The 18,987-nt window shown below is 44.0% G+C and overlaps 2 protein-coding genes across 3 annotated transcripts in view; both read left to right on the forward strand.

Moving 5' to 3' along the window:
• The first annotated feature begins 2,067 nt into the window (after window positions 1–2,067).
• Window positions 2,068–14,628, forward strand: LOC121567445 (protein phosphatase 1 regulatory subunit 14A). 2 transcript variants are annotated; one of them, XM_041877492.2, is made up of 4 exons: window positions 2,068–2,528; window positions 12,169–12,249; window positions 12,431–12,472; window positions 13,408–14,628. In XM_041877492.2, exons 1-4 carry the CDS (start codon window positions 2,331–2,333, stop codon window positions 13,540–13,542), a joined length of 456 nt encoding a protein of 151 aa, XP_041733426.1. In that variant the 5' UTR covers window positions 2,068–2,330; the 3' UTR covers window positions 13,543–14,628. The 2 variants fall into 2 exon arrangements, with proteins under 2 accessions (XP_041733426.1, XP_041733427.1); XM_041877493.2 differs by having other exon boundaries at window positions 2,074–2,528; window positions 12,431–12,463.
• Window positions 14,629–17,451: 2,823 nt separating this feature from the next.
• LOC121567447 (tumor necrosis factor alpha-induced protein 2-like) overlaps window positions 17,452–18,987 on the forward strand; it is a 35,473-nt gene continuing 33,937 nt past the window's right edge. The window contains exon 1 of the mRNA XM_041877495.2: window positions 17,452–17,589. The gene's annotated coding sequence lies outside the window, so the exon portion shown is untranslated. The remainder of the gene's footprint in view (window positions 17,590–18,987) is intronic.

An 18,987-nucleotide genomic window follows, 5' to 3' on the forward strand; every position in this document is an offset into this window, starting at 1 on the left:
GAGCAAGAAAAGTACGAGAAATACCGGTTGATTTGGGCAAGTTGATTTGAATTCTTATTTAGAATAAAAGCATGTCACAAGTCTACTATAAAACGGTGTGTGTTTGCTTCAGCTGTCAGAAGTATGTGAAATAACATTGTTCATGCTTTCCAGTGTTTGGTGATTGGAAAGGTGAGCGGACAATGCCAGCTCCAAGCATCATCTAGTTGGTTCAGTGCCGTATTACAGTTATGTTAAAAATATATCCAGTTTAGGAGTGTGCAGATATGAGTCAAAGTCTAGTGTTTACAGCGAGGACAAACTAACCGACATGTGTAAAGAAGTCAGTAGGCTGCAAACAGGACTTATTGCGTTCTGCAACCCTGGGTATAACCTATAACCAAATGGCTTAGTGCATCAGTAATACATTTTAGTAATTTAGCAGACGCTCTTATCCAGAGCGACTTACAGGAGCAATTAGGGTTAAGTGCCTTGCTCAAGGGCACATCGACAGATTTTTCACCTAGTCGGCTCGGGGATTAGAACCAGCGACCTTTCGGTTACTTGCACAACGCACTTAACCACTGTATCTACTACAGGCAGCAGTGTTTAGAATGAAGGCAGGGCTTTTGACACCAGGGGGGTGGAGTAGAAGAAAAAGATGAAGACAACAACTTTATTGATCCATTTGCCTTAGTCTACGGAAATGAAAGACAGACACACTCAAAGGTTGGAGCAGAGGACAGCCACAGTGGAGTGCCTGCACAGTTTTAGGTGCCTTGCTCAAGGGCACAACTGCAGGAGATGGCATTTAGGACACTGATGCCAGTAACCCTCCCTTTGTTGGTCCACTCTCGACCATATTTCTTCCTGTCGGACATTGGTTTTGAATCTGAAAATCTCTGGGTTCTCCAACCCTGTTCCTGGAGAGCTACAGTCCTGTAGGTTTTTGCTCCAACCTAATCTAGTGCACCTGATTTAAATAATTAGCTGGTTAACACCTGTGGTTGGAGCGAAAACCTACAGGAGGGTAGCGCTCCAGGAACAGGGTTGGAGACCCATGCTCTAGTTGCTGGCCCACCTCTCTATTAACTTCTAGGCCGTGTGTTACATTCATCTAAATCATTGTCATTACATGACAGTATAACAGTTCTGTATGTTTTATGAATAACCTTAAAATGACCAACTATGATCCTCTGCTGTGTTCATGACTTATGCTTTCTGGATATAAATAACCAATGAAAATATAAAGTAAATCCAGGGTGAAGCACAATGCCCTCAAATTCAAATCTACGCTTTTTTTTCATTATTCCCTCCAATCAGGGACTGATTTACATTTACGTCATTTAGCAGACGCTCTTATCCAGAGCGACTTACAGGAGCAATTAGGGTTAAGTGCCTTGCTCAAGGGCACATCGACAGATTTTTCACCTAGTCGGCTCGGGGATTAGAACCAGCGACCTTTCGGTTACTGGCACAACGCACTTAACCACTAAGCTACCTGCATTTAGACCTGGGACGCCAGGTGGATGCAATTAATTCAGGTAGAACAGAAAACCAGCAGGCTCCGGACCTCATAGGGTAATATTTGAATACCCAATGCACTAGGCAAGGGGTGGGCAAACTTTTTGGCTCGACCACCACAACAGAATTTCGAATTTCAACAGAGGGCTGCACAGATTTTTTTTTAACCGATTTGTTTGTCAAAATCAATTTGCAGGCCAGAAAAAGGGCAGACCGTCATGTAGGCTCATAGAGATACATAGAGGACTCATCTTTGTATCTGTGCTATTATAGAGTCTTTGACATCATGGGCAGCGCCATAGAGGCAATCTCCAATTTGAAGTAGTTCATTTTCTTCTTTCTTTGATTGGCTGTTCCCCAGGAGAGCTCAGCCAATGAAGTTGGAAGTCCGACCCAGTTGACTACGTTACAACGGTGGAAGACCTCAATGGCACTGCCCATGCTAATAGGCGTCGGCCTTTTGGCCACTAGAGGACTCTGTCATTCCCTATGTGTAGGCTAAATAATTTATAAATAGTGGTGACCATGATGGTGAGTCATTGTAATTTCCCCCAGAATACTGAATCATTCACATTTCTGGCGAATTCTTGTCACACAATTCAGAAAGTGTAGAACTTCCTTATGGACACAATTTTACAGAGCTAATCTCAATCAATTAAATAATGATCACATTGCTCTCAGCGCGCAACAGTTTCCCGGGTCTGGATCGGTGTGGCACTAGGACCCATAGCCGATTTATTCACTAGTGCGCTACTATTGCCACTGAGAGGGCACCTCGTTCACTCCCTGGGTCCACCGTCTGCACGTGTCTGTCATCCGAAGTGGATATGGCTGCGAACCGGGTCGGGAGGAGGTGTAACAACAAAGTCCATTCCCCGAGTAGGGGTCCAGGGAGGGACCCGGGGCTTAGCTTGCAGAAGCGGCAAGCACGGGTCACGGTAAAGTACAACAGAAAGGAGCTCCAAAGGCGCTTGGATGTGGAGAAGTGGATTGACTGTAGTCTGGAGGAGCTCTATGTGGGTAGGGTGAGTCCCATCTATTTGAAATGAAACGGATCTCTATTGATAGGCCACGCAATACCCATACGGTCACATACCTAGACAATGGGAAACGTTTATTTTACTTATTGTAAGAATACAAAAAGGGTTTTACGCAATAACAATTATTCAGCTTAACATCATGTCCACTGAATGACAAAAGCGACATTGGCAGCAGCTTCGGGGTACGCAATCCACCGTAGCGCTGCAAATCACTCTTCAGTGGGACTTGATCACTATAATGAATATATCAGTTTGGCGCATTTGGTTACATACAAGTCATTTTGTGTGAGCGGTTACGCAGTGATCGCGTATTTTCAGTCTCCTCAAGATATGTAAATAAAACTATTTAAAACATGTGACGGTCTGTTTTTCAGGAGATTGTACTGCCGAGTGTCCCTTGGCTACGACGTTACTCAATTTTACATGCTTGCCATTCGATGAATCAAGGATGGGTAGATAGATGCCTTCTAGTCATAGGGTCAAATGACTGTCTAGTCAAAACAATGCCTGTCATATTGGTCAATTCATGGTCTCATAAAATCCAGATTGATAGTATTGTGCATATGTGTTTTCTTATCAGACACTATTGACTGGACACTTGTCAATTTTAGCTAATAATAATAATAAAAGCAAACATTTCTCTGTTGCCAGAAGAGGGGACTAGAATAAATGACAAAGCCATTAGCAAGGCCATGGAGCACGTGCACAGGATAGTAAGGTTAACCATGTCAAGCTTTGGTTTCCCCTTTACACCCTTGTTTGTCTAAAGTTGTTAGCACATCATCCTCCTCTACATTCATTCAAGGTATTGTCTGTGCATTTTATTAGCTGAACAAATATTATCACACTTTACACACCACAGTTGAAACAGTTTACTCTGCTCTAAGAAGAACACCTGCGGAGGTGTTTTACGGCTGCCTGGAATGCTTCCTCGTATTAGCAAAGAGCGGAAAGACCCAGTACAAAAATAGACTTGACATCCAAGGCAAAATGCAAAAGTTGATATGGTAGATTCCCTTCATGTTGTATGTAAGGGGATTGATGGTCATTGGAGGACATGGAGGGGTCAGTATACTCCCTGTGAGTGGGAAAGGCTGCCAGGGGTGACATGGGAAAGATCAGAAGTCCAATTGAAAGTGCTCCCAGAAACATAACAGGTCTGTGGCTGGCTGGCCAGGTCGCTTGGTCTTTGTTACATTTTACATTTAAGTCATTTAGCAGACGTTCTTATCCAGAGCGACTTACAGGTAGTGAATACATAGTTTTTTTTTTTTTTTTTATTATACTGGCCCCCCGTGTGAAACGAACCCACAACCCTGGCGTTGCAAACGCCATGCTCTATAAACTGAGCTACATCCCTGCCGGCCATTCCCTCCCCTACCCTGGACGACGCTGGGCCAATTGTGCGCCGCCCATGAGTCTCCCGGTCGCGACCGGCTGCGACAGAGCCTGGATTCGAACCAGGATCTCTAGTGGCACAGTTAGCACTGCAATGCAGTGCCTTAGACCACTGCGCCACTCAGGAGTACACTCATGCTTTACATGGACAGCCTTGAGGATTTATGGGCTTCTGGCTGGCAAAACAGGAGGACCCTGGGGGACCAGGTGTGGTGTGTGGCATCACCAGCGAGGGCAGGGGCACCAGAGGATGTTGGTAGGCATTCGGTCAAGGCACTGCATGGTGGCGGCTGTGTGAGTAGGCGGGGTTCGGGAGGATGGTTGATGTAGAGATGGGGTTGGCACTATGGGACAGATTCTCAGATTATTCCATACCAATAATATCTCCGTCAGACACAACCATCTCCTGCTCAGAATGTATTTAACTATAAGACTATAGAAATTACACATCCTGTGTTGAATTCTGTTTGTATGATACATTGAGACCTATTTGAGTCTACAGCCTTCTGGGTGGGTCTCTTTTTCTGCAGACCAATTAGCAATCTGTTCTTCAGCATCTACTTTCTACATCCAATTTATAACACAGTAATAAAACATGGTAGTAAAAACTAAATGTGTCTACTGCAAAGACCACCACCTGGCAGATGCTAACCAATCGCAGAGGAGTAAAAGCAGTGCTGACACAGGGGGATGTCTCTGTAGTGACCATTATATAACCACAGGGGATACAATGACAGTAAAAACTGCATCAGTGAGCCATATTTTTAATAGCGTCTCCACATCCACTTAAAGAATATATAAATATTGCATTTGAGCCTATTTAGTGTTCATGACAATTTGATATACTGTACCATTCTGTTGCTTGTGGATGAATACAGTAAACACACTGTCTTGCTTTCTCATAAACACAAACACATGGCCACAGCTTTATATCTATGTTAATGGGTTACTTGATGTGCTGATAGTGGAGCAAGCATGTGTAATGACTGTGTAATCAGATCTCGCCCATACTAATTTCCTGCTAGACCAAAGCCCACCCTGGCTGGCCTTGCAACGTGTGAACCACCTGACCAGGCCTGAACGGACACTAACTATCCCAGTTATTGATTGATGACATCTTTGTTTCCTGGGATGATTCTTATGAATGGGGGGATGGGGGTTTGGGGGAAGTGAAGGTCCCATATGTCACCAAAGAGCACAAAGAGAATACCCCCCAGCTCCCCCCTAACTCCCCCCATCACCAAGCCTATTGTTGAAGCTCAAAGCATTGAATGTAGCACATCACTTGGCCCATTATCAAGGGCCATTAGTCTTGTATCAACGCTCAATTGGAGGCCCGGATTAAGACCCCTGCAGTGTTCTGCTATCTGCGTGATTGTCTGCCAGGCTCGGGGTCTTTTCACTTTTAATCCCATGTCCCACCACTACACCCAGTCATTATTACCATTCTATTGCGTCGTCACTGCCCACTAAGCCACACAGATGTGACAGCCAGTTGTTAGGCAATTTACCACTGCAAACTGGGCGTGAAGAACATCGGAGAACTAAGGTTTTTAGAGTGCAATTGTTTATTTTTGTAGCAACAATCAATATCTAATGGGTGTGAAATAGGTATTGCAACTGATCTATAACAGCTGTTTCCCCAACGAATGCAAGTTGTCGAAGACGTGGAAATGAATCTCATAAGACTCATAAAATATATAAATCGCAAACGCAATTATGTCATGTTATTTATCTTGAACCAGAACACCTGCCCAGTGATAAATGAATAACCTAATGGAAATACATTTAATTTGCATGCATATGTAGATCTGATAAACAACCATCAATCTCCTGATGAACAGGCCCATTTCCTGGTGTAGAGAGAACCTCTATTGGAAATCTCGCTTTGCCGATCATATATCTCAATAATTATGGTTTATACATGATTTCACTGACAGCACTAAACCCTTATTTTTGCATTACATTCTTGACAATGAGACCTTTTGGTAGTGTTCTGACCAGATGGGCTAATAATGTTGTAATTAATACTAGATCAGGTGTCAAACTCATTCCACGGTGGGCCGGTGTCTGCGGGTTTTCACTCCTTCCTCATACTTGATTGATGAATTAAGGTCACTGATTAGTAAGGAACTCCCCTCACCTGGTTATCTAGGTCTTAATTGAAAGGAAATACCAAAAACCAGCAGACACTAGGCCCTCCATGGAATGAGTTTGACACCCCTGTACTAGATTAATATTATTTTTATGTGCTGTAGCAGTAAGTAACTGTGGGAATGCATCTGGTGAAAACTAGTGATGTTGATGTTTTTAATAATAATGACTTGTTAGGATGTGATGGCATGGGATGGCCTGATGGAAATAGAGGTTGACATATTCTGGGCTGGGGAGACGAGGTGTGAGACAGGGAGAAAGAGTAGGGGAGAGAGAGGAGAGATGTGTAACAATATGTTATACAGGCAGTGAAGAGGATGTGAATATTACAGAGAGAAGTGAGTGGGACAGAGGAGAGTAGACCGATCATGACTCTGGGAATTACATGTTAATGTAGTATATTAGGGGTAGATAGATACTGTAGTGGTTCTGCGTTTCGCAGTTTGCCTGTTGCAGGATATGCAATGTCAGCATGGAAGGGGGAGGGAATGGTGGTGTGGAAAAAAACTTGAGTAAAGACAGATAAGCGTCTGTCAATACTGCAGGCTCTAAAGTAAACCCAACAGCTGAGGGTTGTAACATGGTGTACACAAACAGACCCACAACAGTGACTTTAAGAAATCATAATTTGTGTCAGTGCAATGTAGTGGCTCATTATCAGTGAAATGTATTGAGGCTGAATGTTTCATGTGTATATTGATTGGTTTCAGTTATTTTATTAATGATGACCTTCCACCTCAATGGGTTATGGCAATTATGGAAATGCATGTAGATTTAAAGTGTGGTCACTTCCCTTGTAAATGCATTTACTTTCCGTTAGTCTTCAGGTAAACCTGACATGGTATTTTGACCCAGATTTCTTTTGTCATCAGTGTGGGACAGCCCACTTACTGTATCAGGGTGTTGGCTATGGAAAACATTACACAGACACACAGAAACACACACAGGTGGGTGCACAGCTGGACACAGGGACCAGTGGACTAACACCAAGAGTACCCAAGCAAACAAAAAACACATTACCCTCAACCCACTGGCCTGGAAGTGATGTGAACTAAATTGCTGCCTTGGAGCCCTCTACTGATGCTAAACTGGGTGGAATGACTCGCTCCCATTCTCTATCTGTCTCTCTCGCTGTGTTGCCCACTCTCTCTCTCAATCTCTCTGCTACAGAGGAGTGAGGGCCCAGCCATACTCATTACAAAGTGCTACCTAGATCTGGTATTGTTGCTGGTGCTACATTCTGCAAAACAATCACTCACCTTCAGGACCCTAAACTATTTTTAACATAGGGCTTCATTGTCTGCTAAAACACTGTCATCACACAGTGCAGGCTAAATTAGAACCACAGATGAAAGGGAGTTCGTTTAAAGTGTCATTGCTAGAAATCAATGACTGGTAGAAATACTACTATCAGTATTTATTTCAAACTCGTGTATGCAAGATTCATACTTTTATGAGAAATGATCTACTTTGATGGGCAAATCGATGCAAGTGAGAAAAGAGACATATAAAATATATTAGTGCAATCCAGACTTGGACAATGAAAGCAGTTGAATCACAATAAAAACATTGCAACAGCCTAAAGAAACTAACTCATCCTGACAGGCCTGAGTCATCATGTTTGTCCCACGATGGAGGCTGTGTTTACTCAACACTGCCAGGAATGTGATTTTTAACTGCTCACTGAGCCTCATTAACCCCAGAATGAGTAGTACTAGTTCTAGCGGACGCCAGCTAGGATGAGATGCGAGGGGGGGGGGAATTAGCTATGCGTTTGCTTAATTGGTGAATATACACCATGTATAATTGAGCATTACAATAATTATTTTTGATGTTAGGGTATGAATTAAGAGGTTGTTTTTTTTTTACCAGCCCCTGGAATAGATCTGCTGATATGCAGTGTGCCAATAATGTGTTGTTTTATTACATATGTATATTACAATACTGTGTATTACACACATTGTTGTGTCTGTATGGTACATGTATGAGAGTGTTTGTGGACTTGCTCGTGTGGCTGTGTTTTTAAATGCCTGTGTCTGTGTGGGCAGTATGAGACAGTATTTCATTGGCATTTGGAGTTGAAAGAAAGGTCAGGGATGCCTGGGTAGGAAGGGACTGCTTGGATCTGCCGGGACGGACCTTTACACTACCGGCATCAGAATCACTAAGTTCACCCCCCCGACGGCACCCACAGACAGACCCAACAGGGCTGGTTAACCTTACTGCTGAGCATTCAGGTCAGACTGCTCTCTATAGCCTGTAGCAGGAGTGTCACTAGTCAACATGTCACACCCTCTCACACACACCCCACCACACCCATGCTGTCTTTGTTGTGTACTGTGGTTGATGTTTGGGTTAGGTTTTGAAAACAGCCTCCCTTCTAGTCTACAGTGATATTTGCAGTCGTCTTCATCAATTTCCATATTTTGTTATTCAAAGAATCTCTGCCTTACCAAAAAGGGCAATAAACGATCATTTTTGGCTCACTGTGTTGATAGCAGCACATCATGAATAATTCCCTTTGAATGTGCTGTTTGTGCCAATGAGCAGACTTGCCCCAAGGGAAAAATAAATAAGGTGGAATCTCACCATGAGACTCTTGGTAAGCGTTTGCCCGGAAGCCATTGTGGAATGCTTTCCTGTTGAGAGAAGTAGTTTGGGAAATGGGTGTGTGTTGGGGGCGACTATATTTTATACTGAACAAAAATAAAAACCCAACATGTAAAGTGTTGGTTTCATGTACTGAAATAAGGGGCCAGAAATGTTCCATATGCACAAAAAGCGTATTTCTCTCAAATGTTGTGCACAACTTTGTTTAAATCCCTGTTAGTGAGCATTTTCTCCTTTGCCAAGATAATCCATCCACCTGGCAGGTGTGGCATATAAAGAAGCTGATTAAACAGCATGATCATTACACAGGTGCACCTTGTGCTGGGGACAATAAAAGGCCACTCTGCCTCCAACATCGTTTTAGAGAATTTGGCAGTACGTCTAACTGGCCTCACAACCGCAGACCACGTGTAACCACGCCAGAGCAGGACCTCCACATTTGGCTTCACCTGTGGGATCGTCTGAGACCAGCCACCCAGACAACTGATGAAACTGTGGGTTTACACAACTGAATAATGTTTGCACAAACTATCAAACTGTCTCAGGGAAGCTCATCTGCGTGCTCGTCGTCCTTACTAGGGTCTTGACCTGACTGCAGTTTGGCGTCGTAACCGACTTCAGTGGACCTTCGATGGTCACTGGCACGCTGGAGAAGTGTGCTGTTCACGGAAAGCTGAAAATGGGAAGCTGAAAATTCGGGAAGCTGAAAATGCCCCAGTTCTTCCATGGCCTGCATACTCACTAGACATGTTACCCATTGAGCATGTTTGGGATGCTCTGGATCGACGTGTACAACAGCGTGTTCCAGTTCATGCCAATATCCAGCAACTTCGCACAGCCATTGAAGAGGAGTGGGACAACATTCCTCAGGCCAATATCAACAGCCTGATCAACTTCTCAATCAATGAGAAGGAGATGACGCGCTGCATGAGACAAATGGTGGGCACACCAGATATGGACTGTTTTTCTGATCCACACCCCTACCTTTTTGTTAAAGGTACTGTATCTGTGACCAACAGATTAATACAGTATTTTTTATTCCCAGTCATGTGAAATCCATAGATTAGGGCCTAATGAATTTATTTAAATTGACTGATTTTCCTTATATGAACTGTAACTGTAATCTTTGAAATTGTTGCATGTTGCATTTTATATTTTTGTTCAGTGTAGTTAATGATCTGTGAAAATTTCCCAAATGAAGTAAGTGCATAGACTGTTATACAAATAGTCTGCTTTCCTCTGAGACTTTGGGGGGAGCTGAAGGCACTGTTTGAGTATGACCGATTTAGGAGGCCGTGAGAAAGCGTAATGGATGCTATCTGTGATGGAGAATGTCTGGCCTTGATGGTGTTGGCTTCCGTCCTTACAGCATACCTAGACTAGTAGTAGCCAGGGTGGTGGTTCGTTCTCTCTCTCTTCTCCACCACCGTCTGTCTGTCTATCTCTCTCTCTCTCCCTTCCTCCCCTCGCTCTCTTCTCCCTCCCCCCCTGTCTGTCTCTCTCTCTCCCTTCCTCCCCTCTCCCCTCTCTCTCTTCTCCTTCCCCCCTCTTGTGTCTGTGTCTCTCTCTCTCCCTTCCTCCCCTCTCCCCTCGCTCTCTTCTCCCTCCCCCTCTCTCTGTCTGTCTCTCTCTCCCTTCCTCCCCTCTCCCCTCGCTCTCTTCTCCCTCCCCTCTCTCTGTCTGTCTCTCTCTCCTTCCTCTCCCCTCGCTCTCTTCTCCCTCCCCTCTCTCTGTCTGTCTCTCTCTCCCTTCCTCCCCTCGCTCTCTTCTCCCTCCCCTCTCTCTGTCTGTCTCTCTCTCCCTTCCTCCCCTCTCCCCTCGCTCTCTTCTCCCTCCCCCTCTCTCTGTCTGTCTCTCTCTCCCTTCCTCCCCTCTCCCCTCGCTCTCTTCTCCCTCCCCCTCTCTCTGTCTGTCTCTCTCTCTCCCTTCCTCCCCTCGCTCTCTTCTCCCTCCCTCCCTCCCTCCCTCCCTCCTCCCTCCCTCCCTCCTCCTCCCTCCCTCCCCCCTCCCTCCCTCCCTCCCTCTCTCTCTCTCTCTCTCTCCCTTCCTCCCCTCTCCCCTCACTCTCTTCTCCCTCCCCCCTCTCTCTGTCGGTCTCTCCCTCTCCCCTCGCTCTCTTCTCCCTCCCCCTCTCTCTGGTGTCTCTCTCTCCCTTCCTCCCCTCGCTCTCTTCTCCCTCCCCTCTCTCTCTCTCCCTTCCTCCCCTCGCTCTCTTCTCACTCTCCCCTCTCTCTCTCCCTTCCTCTCCTCTCCCCTCGCTCTCTTCTCCCTCCCTCCCCCTCTCTCTCTCTCTCCCTTCCTCCCCTCTCCCCTCACTCTCTTCTCCCTCCCCCCTCTCTCTCTCTCTCTCTCCCTTCCTCCCCTCTCCCCTCACTCTCTTCTCCCTCCCTCCCCCCTCTCTTTGTCTGTCTCGCTTTCTCTCCCTTCCTCCCCTCTCCCCTCGCTCTCTTCTCCCTCCCCCTCTCTTTGTCTGCCTCCCTTCATCCTCTCCCCTCGCTCTCTTCTCCCTCCCCCTCTCTCTCTCTCCCTTCCTTCCCTCTCCCCTCGCTCTCTTCTCCCTCCCCCCTCTCTCTGTCTGTCTCGCTTTCTCTCCCTTCCTCCCCTCTCCCCTCGCTCTCTTCTCCCTCCCCCTCTCTCTCTCCCTTCCTTCCCTCTCCCCTCGCTCTCTTCTCCCTCCCCCCTCTCTCTCCCTTCCTCCCCTCTCCCCTCGCTCTCTTCTCCCTCCCCCCTCTCTCTGTCTGTCTCTCTCCCTTCCTCCCCTCTCCCCTCGCTCTCTTCTCCCTCCCCCCTCTCTCTCTCCCTTCCTCCCCTCTCCCCTCGCTCTCTTCTCCCTCCCCTCTCTCTCTGTCTCTCTCTCTCCCTTCCACCCCTCTCCCCTAGCTCTCTTCCCCCTCTCTCTTTCTTATCCTCACATGCAGTGTTCCAACTGAAACTAAATCCTAAGATTATGGAGGCACTTTGATGACCGATTCCAACAGAGGCGCAGCCATCGAAATAATAGTTTTTCCCCCAAAAATCATCCCCCTAGCCCTTAACTGCCGGCCCACGCGTCAAGCATCCTGCATCATGCATATGATGACTCAACAGCCAACATGGAACACACACACACACACACACACACACACACACACACACACACACTGCAGTGCTCCAGGGTCTGTGAATGTCTCATGGTGTACTCTAAAAACACTCACAGCTTTTCTTCTGTGTCTGTAAGACCCATGCAACTCAGAACTTATGGCAAGACCTGATTTGTCCTTTTGTGAGTGACCTATATATTATATGCTTGTATCTGAGCCTGTCCCTTACATATAATGGGGTATATGATCACTGTATGTCAGGATACTGCCCTGGGCAGAGTGCAGTGGATTATGCCCAGGGCAGTATCCTGACATACAGCTACAGGATGTAGTGGAGGATTGGTGGACAGTTTGACTGATGCTCTGTCACCTTGTGTCCCCAGGAGGAGGAGATGCCAGAGGAGGTGAACATTGACGAGCTGTTAGACCTGAAGAGTGATGAGGAGAGAACTCACAGGCTCCAGGTATGCTGTACTACTCACTAGCAAAATCATCAATTTAAAAGCTGTGTGAACAAGTTGTATGGTTTGGTTTGTGAGAGTAACAGTAGTAGCTGTAGATGTGGTTGCTGTTGAAATATATTGTTTCAGCAGCAGGCTGGACAGTTGAACTAAAATCGTATTTGGTCTGGGGATTTTTTTCCAGGAAATGTTTCACACCTGCAACAACAACACAGAGGTAAGTGAGGTAATCTATATAAAAAAGCAATATCTAACAATGTGTTTAAGATTATGTTTTTGATAGTATTTTATGACATTTATGTCCAGAGACTGAGAATGATGTCATGGTGAAGGGACCAATCAGAGAACAGGGTTAGGACGATGTCATTATTAAGGTTGCAAAATTCCGGGAACTTTCAAAAAATTCCCTGGTTTTCCAGAAGTCCTGGTTGGAGGATTCCGGATTTTTCCTGCTTATTCCCTCCTGATTTCGGGAATCCTCCAACCTGGGATTTCGGGAAAACCAGGGAATTTATTGATAGTTCCCGGAATTTTGTAACACTAGTCATTATGAAGGGACCAATCAGATAGCAGGCTTATGATGATGTTATGATGAAGGGACCAGTCAGAGAACAGGGTTATGATGTCATTATAAAAGGACCAATCACCTCTGGTCAAGTCTGAGTTGAGTCACAAGTCATGAAAAATTGTGACTCAATTCCTAAACTCAAGTACTACAACACTGCCTTCCTCTCGCTCTCTCTCTCTCTCACCTCCTCTCTCACCTTCTTTCTCTCTTTATACTCTGTCTCTCTCTTTATACTCTGTCTCTCTCTCTCTCACCTCCTCACTCTTTCTTTCAGGAACAGAAGTAACTAATGATGACTCCACATATAGTAGCTGACAATGCTAGTCTTGTCCCTCACATACGAGGTCCTTCTTTCACATTGTCCCTGTATCCTTCGTGGTCAGCATTACTCAACCTGTCCGTTATGTGTTGACGGACCATGTTGACCCCCCCACACATATTGATATCATACACACAAATTGAAGTGATGTCTCTGAAACATGTTCCCTTGTTTTACTGTGAATTACTCAACATTACCATCATTGTCTCTCACTGTATCCATTCTGAGCATGTTTCAAATGATGACCGACTTCCCTTCTTCCCTGCACACACAGGTTTTCATCAAGGAACTGGTGTTGAAACTCCATGGGCTGCAGAAACAGGAGGACCTCCACAATGATGGCATCGAACAACCCCAGCTACACATCTTCCCCAACCGGCAAAACTCTGCAGACCGAGAGGTGATCTGAAGGCCCTGTTATGTTACCCTTCAACCCCAGAACCCAATTCCCCAGCCCGATGCCATGGACCTTGCGGGTCTATACACTGTCAAATACACATTAAACAGCTAGCCAGATCGGACAACTTATCGCAAACATTGCAGACACCTTATCTTCTGTCCACACGCACACACACAAACAACCACAATGCACAGGCAGTCCCGCAACATTTGTACCTCTACAATGTCAAATGAATTATGTTTTATTTTTGTTAACTCAGTGTCAGAAATGTGTGAAATGCTGCTCTCTGTTGGGTCGCTACCGTTACTTGTGTTCTGTGTTTCCTCTAATTGTTCTACTGTTCTCTCTTTTTTCAAGTATATTATATAATGCTTTTATTGGAAAATCCATTAAGGTATCAACTGTTGGTCTGTGTCTTATGTTGTGAGATGCACCGCTGATTCTGTTTAGCTCATAAACCAGAACCAAAGAGTCCAGCAACATACTGTAGATACCAATGTCAGTCTGAAGGTAATAAAGACATTACTGAGCTTTCATATACCCCAATGGGTTAGTCGACGGTACCTAGCTACAAGCAGGCCTATCATATTTTAAAACTGTGCATCCAGTAACATGAGACAATAGTTAATGGGGTCAACTGAAAAAAATGATATATATTATAAAGGGGAGAAATATTGTGTTGTGATATTCCCAATGATTTTAATGACCATATACATAAAGCTACAAAGGATATTTTTTTTATGAAGGCCAAGCAGTATTACTTGGTAGGTTGTCAACTGCCACTCACAAAGTCTGTTTAGGCTACTATTAAGGATAATTTAAGATCACACAACATTTAAGCTGTCAGCAATACCAGGTATTTTATTTCTTACCAAAGTGTATATCTATAGATGGAGTGCTGAGGATTTTCAGTCTGCTAAAGGATAGTAACCCAACTGCTTTACTGTGCCCCTATGTACCACCTCAGGTACACAATGTTTCCTAATGTGTTGTTTTTTTAAACATCATTTTCAACACTGTTTGTAAATGTGTAGTTCTCTGTTGGTTGGTTGTATTGATTGTATATTGGTTTAAATACATTTTGAATTCAACGTTTCCAAGACTAACTTTTAATAATGACCAGTATAGTGTTATAGATTAGAGGCTGTATTTACATATTGCTGTAACATAGTGATGGCCCATGTTAAAAAATAAAATAAAACAAACAATTGTTTTTTTTAGATAGGAGTCGTATGGATAAACAGCGCCCTCTCCTGGCTAAATACACTGAGCAGTAATTTACAACAACATTACATTTTATAATATGCCATTTAGCAGACGCTTTTATCCAAAGCGACTCACAGTCATGTGTGCATACATTTTTACGTATGGGAGGTCCCGGGGATCGAACCCACTACCCTGGCGTTACAAGCGCCATGCTCTACCAATTGAGCTGGCATTCTACTATACACACCTTTGGAAACAGGGTGTTTATTTAATCCAATAGGGGTCAACCCATTTACCATCATTGTAAATAAATTGCTAGGGTGTGACTGAGGGTAGATAGATAGTACCCTATATGATGCTAACTGAAGTGTCAGCCCAATGATGCATGTAATGTCAGATTTTTCAAGCACCCATAATTGTATCATAGCAATCCTACAGTATGAACTCTTGCTCAATCAAATCCAATACTATCTAATCTGACAGACTGTCATGGTTCATTGAAATAGCCTGTAGATGGCAGGAGAATACAAGTCAACGTTTCCTTTCTCATTGTATTGAGGAGGAGACGGGACACCGTAGTCAGCTTCAGGAAGGTCTTTAGGCCACGTGTAGCTCAGTTGGTAGAGCATGGCGTTTGCAACGCCAGGGTTGTGGGTTCGATTCCCACGGTGGGCCAGTAAAAAATAATAATAATTGTGTGTTCGGTTCCCACGGGGAGCCAGTAAAAAAATTAAAAAAATAAAACATGATATAAATATAAAAATGAAAACAAAAAAAGGAGGGAATAACAAAAAAAATCAAAACAGGAATAAAATATAAAAAATGTATGCACTCACTAACTGTAAGTCGCTCTGGATAAGAGCGTCTGCTAAATGACTAAAATGTAAAACCAGATATGCTTACAGGGCATTATGGGTACTGTAGTACCTCCTTTTAGCTCAGCATCATGCTACCATCATTAGCCTCAATTTCATACTTTTCTGTGGAATTTTGCTTTGCTCAAAAACGCTCTGTGTATGTATATGCCTGTTTGTTGCTGAAGCTCGTCTGATCCACCAGTCACAGACCAACCAGGCTCCTCGTCACCTTCACAGTTGTGTTGTGTGTGTGTGTGTGCTGTCGCCACACTTTTGACTATGTTTGTGGTGTAAACATGACAAATTCCACCTGGCATTAAGGACTTCTGGTCTGTAAGGTGCACATTTGAAATGTCTCTGTGTGTCATGATCATGGAATCAGATGAACTTGTGAAGTGAACTTTCCCCCTTGACAGTCATGATGGTTTGGTATAAGGGTCGTTCCACGAAATGAGTGCCTTTTGCGTCCCTTTGATATTTTAAGTAGAAATTGTGTGCCATTATTGAATTTTAAAAGCATGTTATATTATTAAATGTGTCCTTTAATATAGACCACATGCGAATAAAGACTTCCTAAAGTGCCAATATTCAGCATTTTGACATGTCCCTCCGTGCACCCTCTGTGACTTCTAGGAACCCACTTAATCCCCAAATTTATGCCATGTGATTAGTGAACAATTTGTCTGTCCCTCATTTTAAAGTCAACCCTGTTACGTGAACTGAACTCTCGTTTTAATGTGGTGAAACTATTCCTTTTCAAATATATTTTTTCAAAATAAACATTGAACATCTAATAGTCAAACGATAGTGTAAAAGCAGGTGAGCTGGCTCTACTCTTTTTGGCCATGCTCTGGTGTTTTGTGGTGGAAAAATGAGCGGGTCGAAAATAACATGTCAACCCTGTTACCCATAGTTAGACAGGCTATAAATAAAAAAAATCTAACACATTTGTGAAGCTTACTTTCAATTGACCCTCCCTGTTGCACACAACAAACTTCCAATCCCCCCATCACAAGGGGATTTACATCTGTTTTAAGATGAAATCATCGACCCTGTTACTTAATAGGCACTTACTATAGTCATTTTTATTATTTAACCTCTTGAGATGGGAAAACACATTTTTTATGAAGTTGAACATGTGCTCTTTATGACAGAATGTTAAACTTAGGTGAAATCCAATTATTATAATTTTTTACCACGTTACGCTACTCAAAAGACAGGGTATTATGTAGGCTGGACAAACAGTATACAGTAAAGGGTTAGAATTCCAAGTGCATTGTTCCACAGCATCAATACATCCTAAAGTCTCACAGACGCTCAAAGCACATAAACAAACATGGGCCTCAATCAAAGAGCGTACACATGAACTCTATGACCACATCCGTGTGTAGGTGTGTTCATTGCAGAATAAGTTCATAAACAAAGTGCAAGACAACAAGGTAACGGGAGAATTCTCCAAAACAAATCCTAGATCCGTTTCAGCTCCATGTGGGCTCGCTTCCATCCTGATAGCCGGTGGATAGGGCATAGGGGTAGCCTAAGGTGGGAGACTTAAAATAGATCATCTCTATGAGAGGGGTGATTCAACATACATATGGGTCTAAAGCAAACAAACAATTAATAAACTAAATGAAAGTCTAGCCACAATAACTACTCCCCTTCTCTCTCTTAAGACAATTAGTATAATCTGCCTCTCTCCCTGAGGGGCCTGTAGCTCGCTGTGGAGGAGGAGGCGGGGGGGTGGGGGGCAAAAATGGGATGGCCCACTTCCTCAGGAAAAAGCATCTTGCGCTACAGCCAGGAAATGGCCAACGCCAGCCCTGGAGATCCAGACGAGCCTCTGGAACAGAGAAGCAGGCATTACTTCTGAGCTCTCGGACCTATAAGGACACAGCCACTCACGCACACACTTCGACCAGTTACATGCCCGTGTGGCCCAGGGATGCCACTGCTGTGAGAACCACAGGGATCCTCTTCTTAACAACGTAACAAGGTAAGAGCTGGACTCTGGGCCTGGGTGACGCCATTTTAGACTTTTCATCTCAGTTTGATGTTGTCCGGGCGCCCCTGGTTTGGTTGGGATCCAGTCAGAGCTCCCCTCAGAGGCATGTGTCCTCACCCACTCATTGAGAGCAGGGCTTGGGTTCTGTATTGGTCAGAGCGGAGACCAATGAGAGACAAGTGAGCGGCGGTATTCAGTGGATAACATTCTGTTTGTTTTCTTCATATACCACTGTTGTTTCATGTATAGTCTGTATGGTATGTTTATGCATCTGTTGTTGTCTCTACTATAGCCTATAGAATAACATCATTTAAATACAACTTCTGCCAAGATCAGCATTTGTTAGCATGTATTGCAGTACTTGAAAATACATACAGGGCTCCAAAGCCTTGTGGATCAGGAAAAGCCATGCATAGGTAACTACATGAATATACATATACAGAGTGGATTTACTTAACTTTTAATCCCACATAGTGGACTACCCACAGTTGTTAATTTGTTGCATGTTTTTATCTTGCTCAGGACATTTTTTTTTTAAACTGAATTTCGTGGGTGAAGCTGTATCTTCGGTGCCGTTTTAATCAATGTTTCAATGGTATAAAAGCCTTGTTTGATGAGGTGTACTAAATTTGAACTACACTGACCAGTGTTGAGGGAGTAGCAGTCTGATGATTCATTGATGGTTATCGAAACGTCCATCAGGGAATCTCTGCTGTCGTCTGTATTGTTTATCCCTGCATGTTTGTGACGCACGCACAGTCACGGGAAAATCTAAAGAACTTTTTCTATAAACATTAGAGCAACAATGACAAAGTCCAAAGATTAATCATATGAACAGTAGCTTAATATAGGCCTACAGTGCTATGGCCAGTATAAGCCTTCTTGTGAGATGTCTTATAGTGAGGCACCATGTTACCAGGGCACCCATTATTCACTCCTTAATACAACTGTGGACACAGGTACACCTAGGCAATTAAAGTTAGGACAGTTCAAGGGAACAAGACCTGTTCCCACTATAATGTAAGAGTTTCTGTCTTGCCTAAATGATGCTACATGGTGTGATATAACATAATGCAGCAGTCAGTACAGCAATACAGTAGTCATAACAGTCACAGTTCCTTATGAGAGATCATACCATGTTTTCAGGCTATAAAGTGTGTTAAGTGGATAACTACACTGTTAAAATGGAGCGCTTTGCAACACCAAAACTAGTGGCAACTGAGCTGCCATCAACTTGAAGGAGACGGAACCTTAACTTTGCTGGAGTATTGAACACATAATCCTGAGATGTTTTGAAACAGGTGTGTTGTAACATCACTTAATCAGGTATTGAGCAACACCTTGCCAGGAGCACGACCATAAATGGTTGAAAACACTATTTCCGTGTTT

Source organism: Coregonus clupeaformis, chromosome 6, assembly GCF_020615455.1.
Source record: "Coregonus clupeaformis isolate EN_2021a chromosome 6, ASM2061545v1, whole genome shotgun sequence".
Classification (NCBI taxonomy): Eukaryota; Metazoa; Chordata; class Actinopteri; order Salmoniformes; family Salmonidae; genus Coregonus; species Coregonus clupeaformis.

Bases quoted from the DNA above. Each gene is read 5' to 3' on its own strand.
- LOC121567445 (XM_041877492.2), top strand. From the start codon at position 2,331: ATGGCTGCGAACCGGGTCGGGAGGAGGTGTAACAACAAAGTCCATTCC. The intron at 2,529-12,168 runs GTGAGTCCCATC...TTGTGTCCCCAG, and splicing joins AGGAGCTCTATGTGGGTAGG to GAGGAGGAGATGCCAGAGGA. The intron at 12,473-13,407 runs GTAATCTATATA...CTGCACACACAG, and splicing joins ACAACACAGAGGTAAGTGAG to GTTTTCATCAAGGAACTGGT.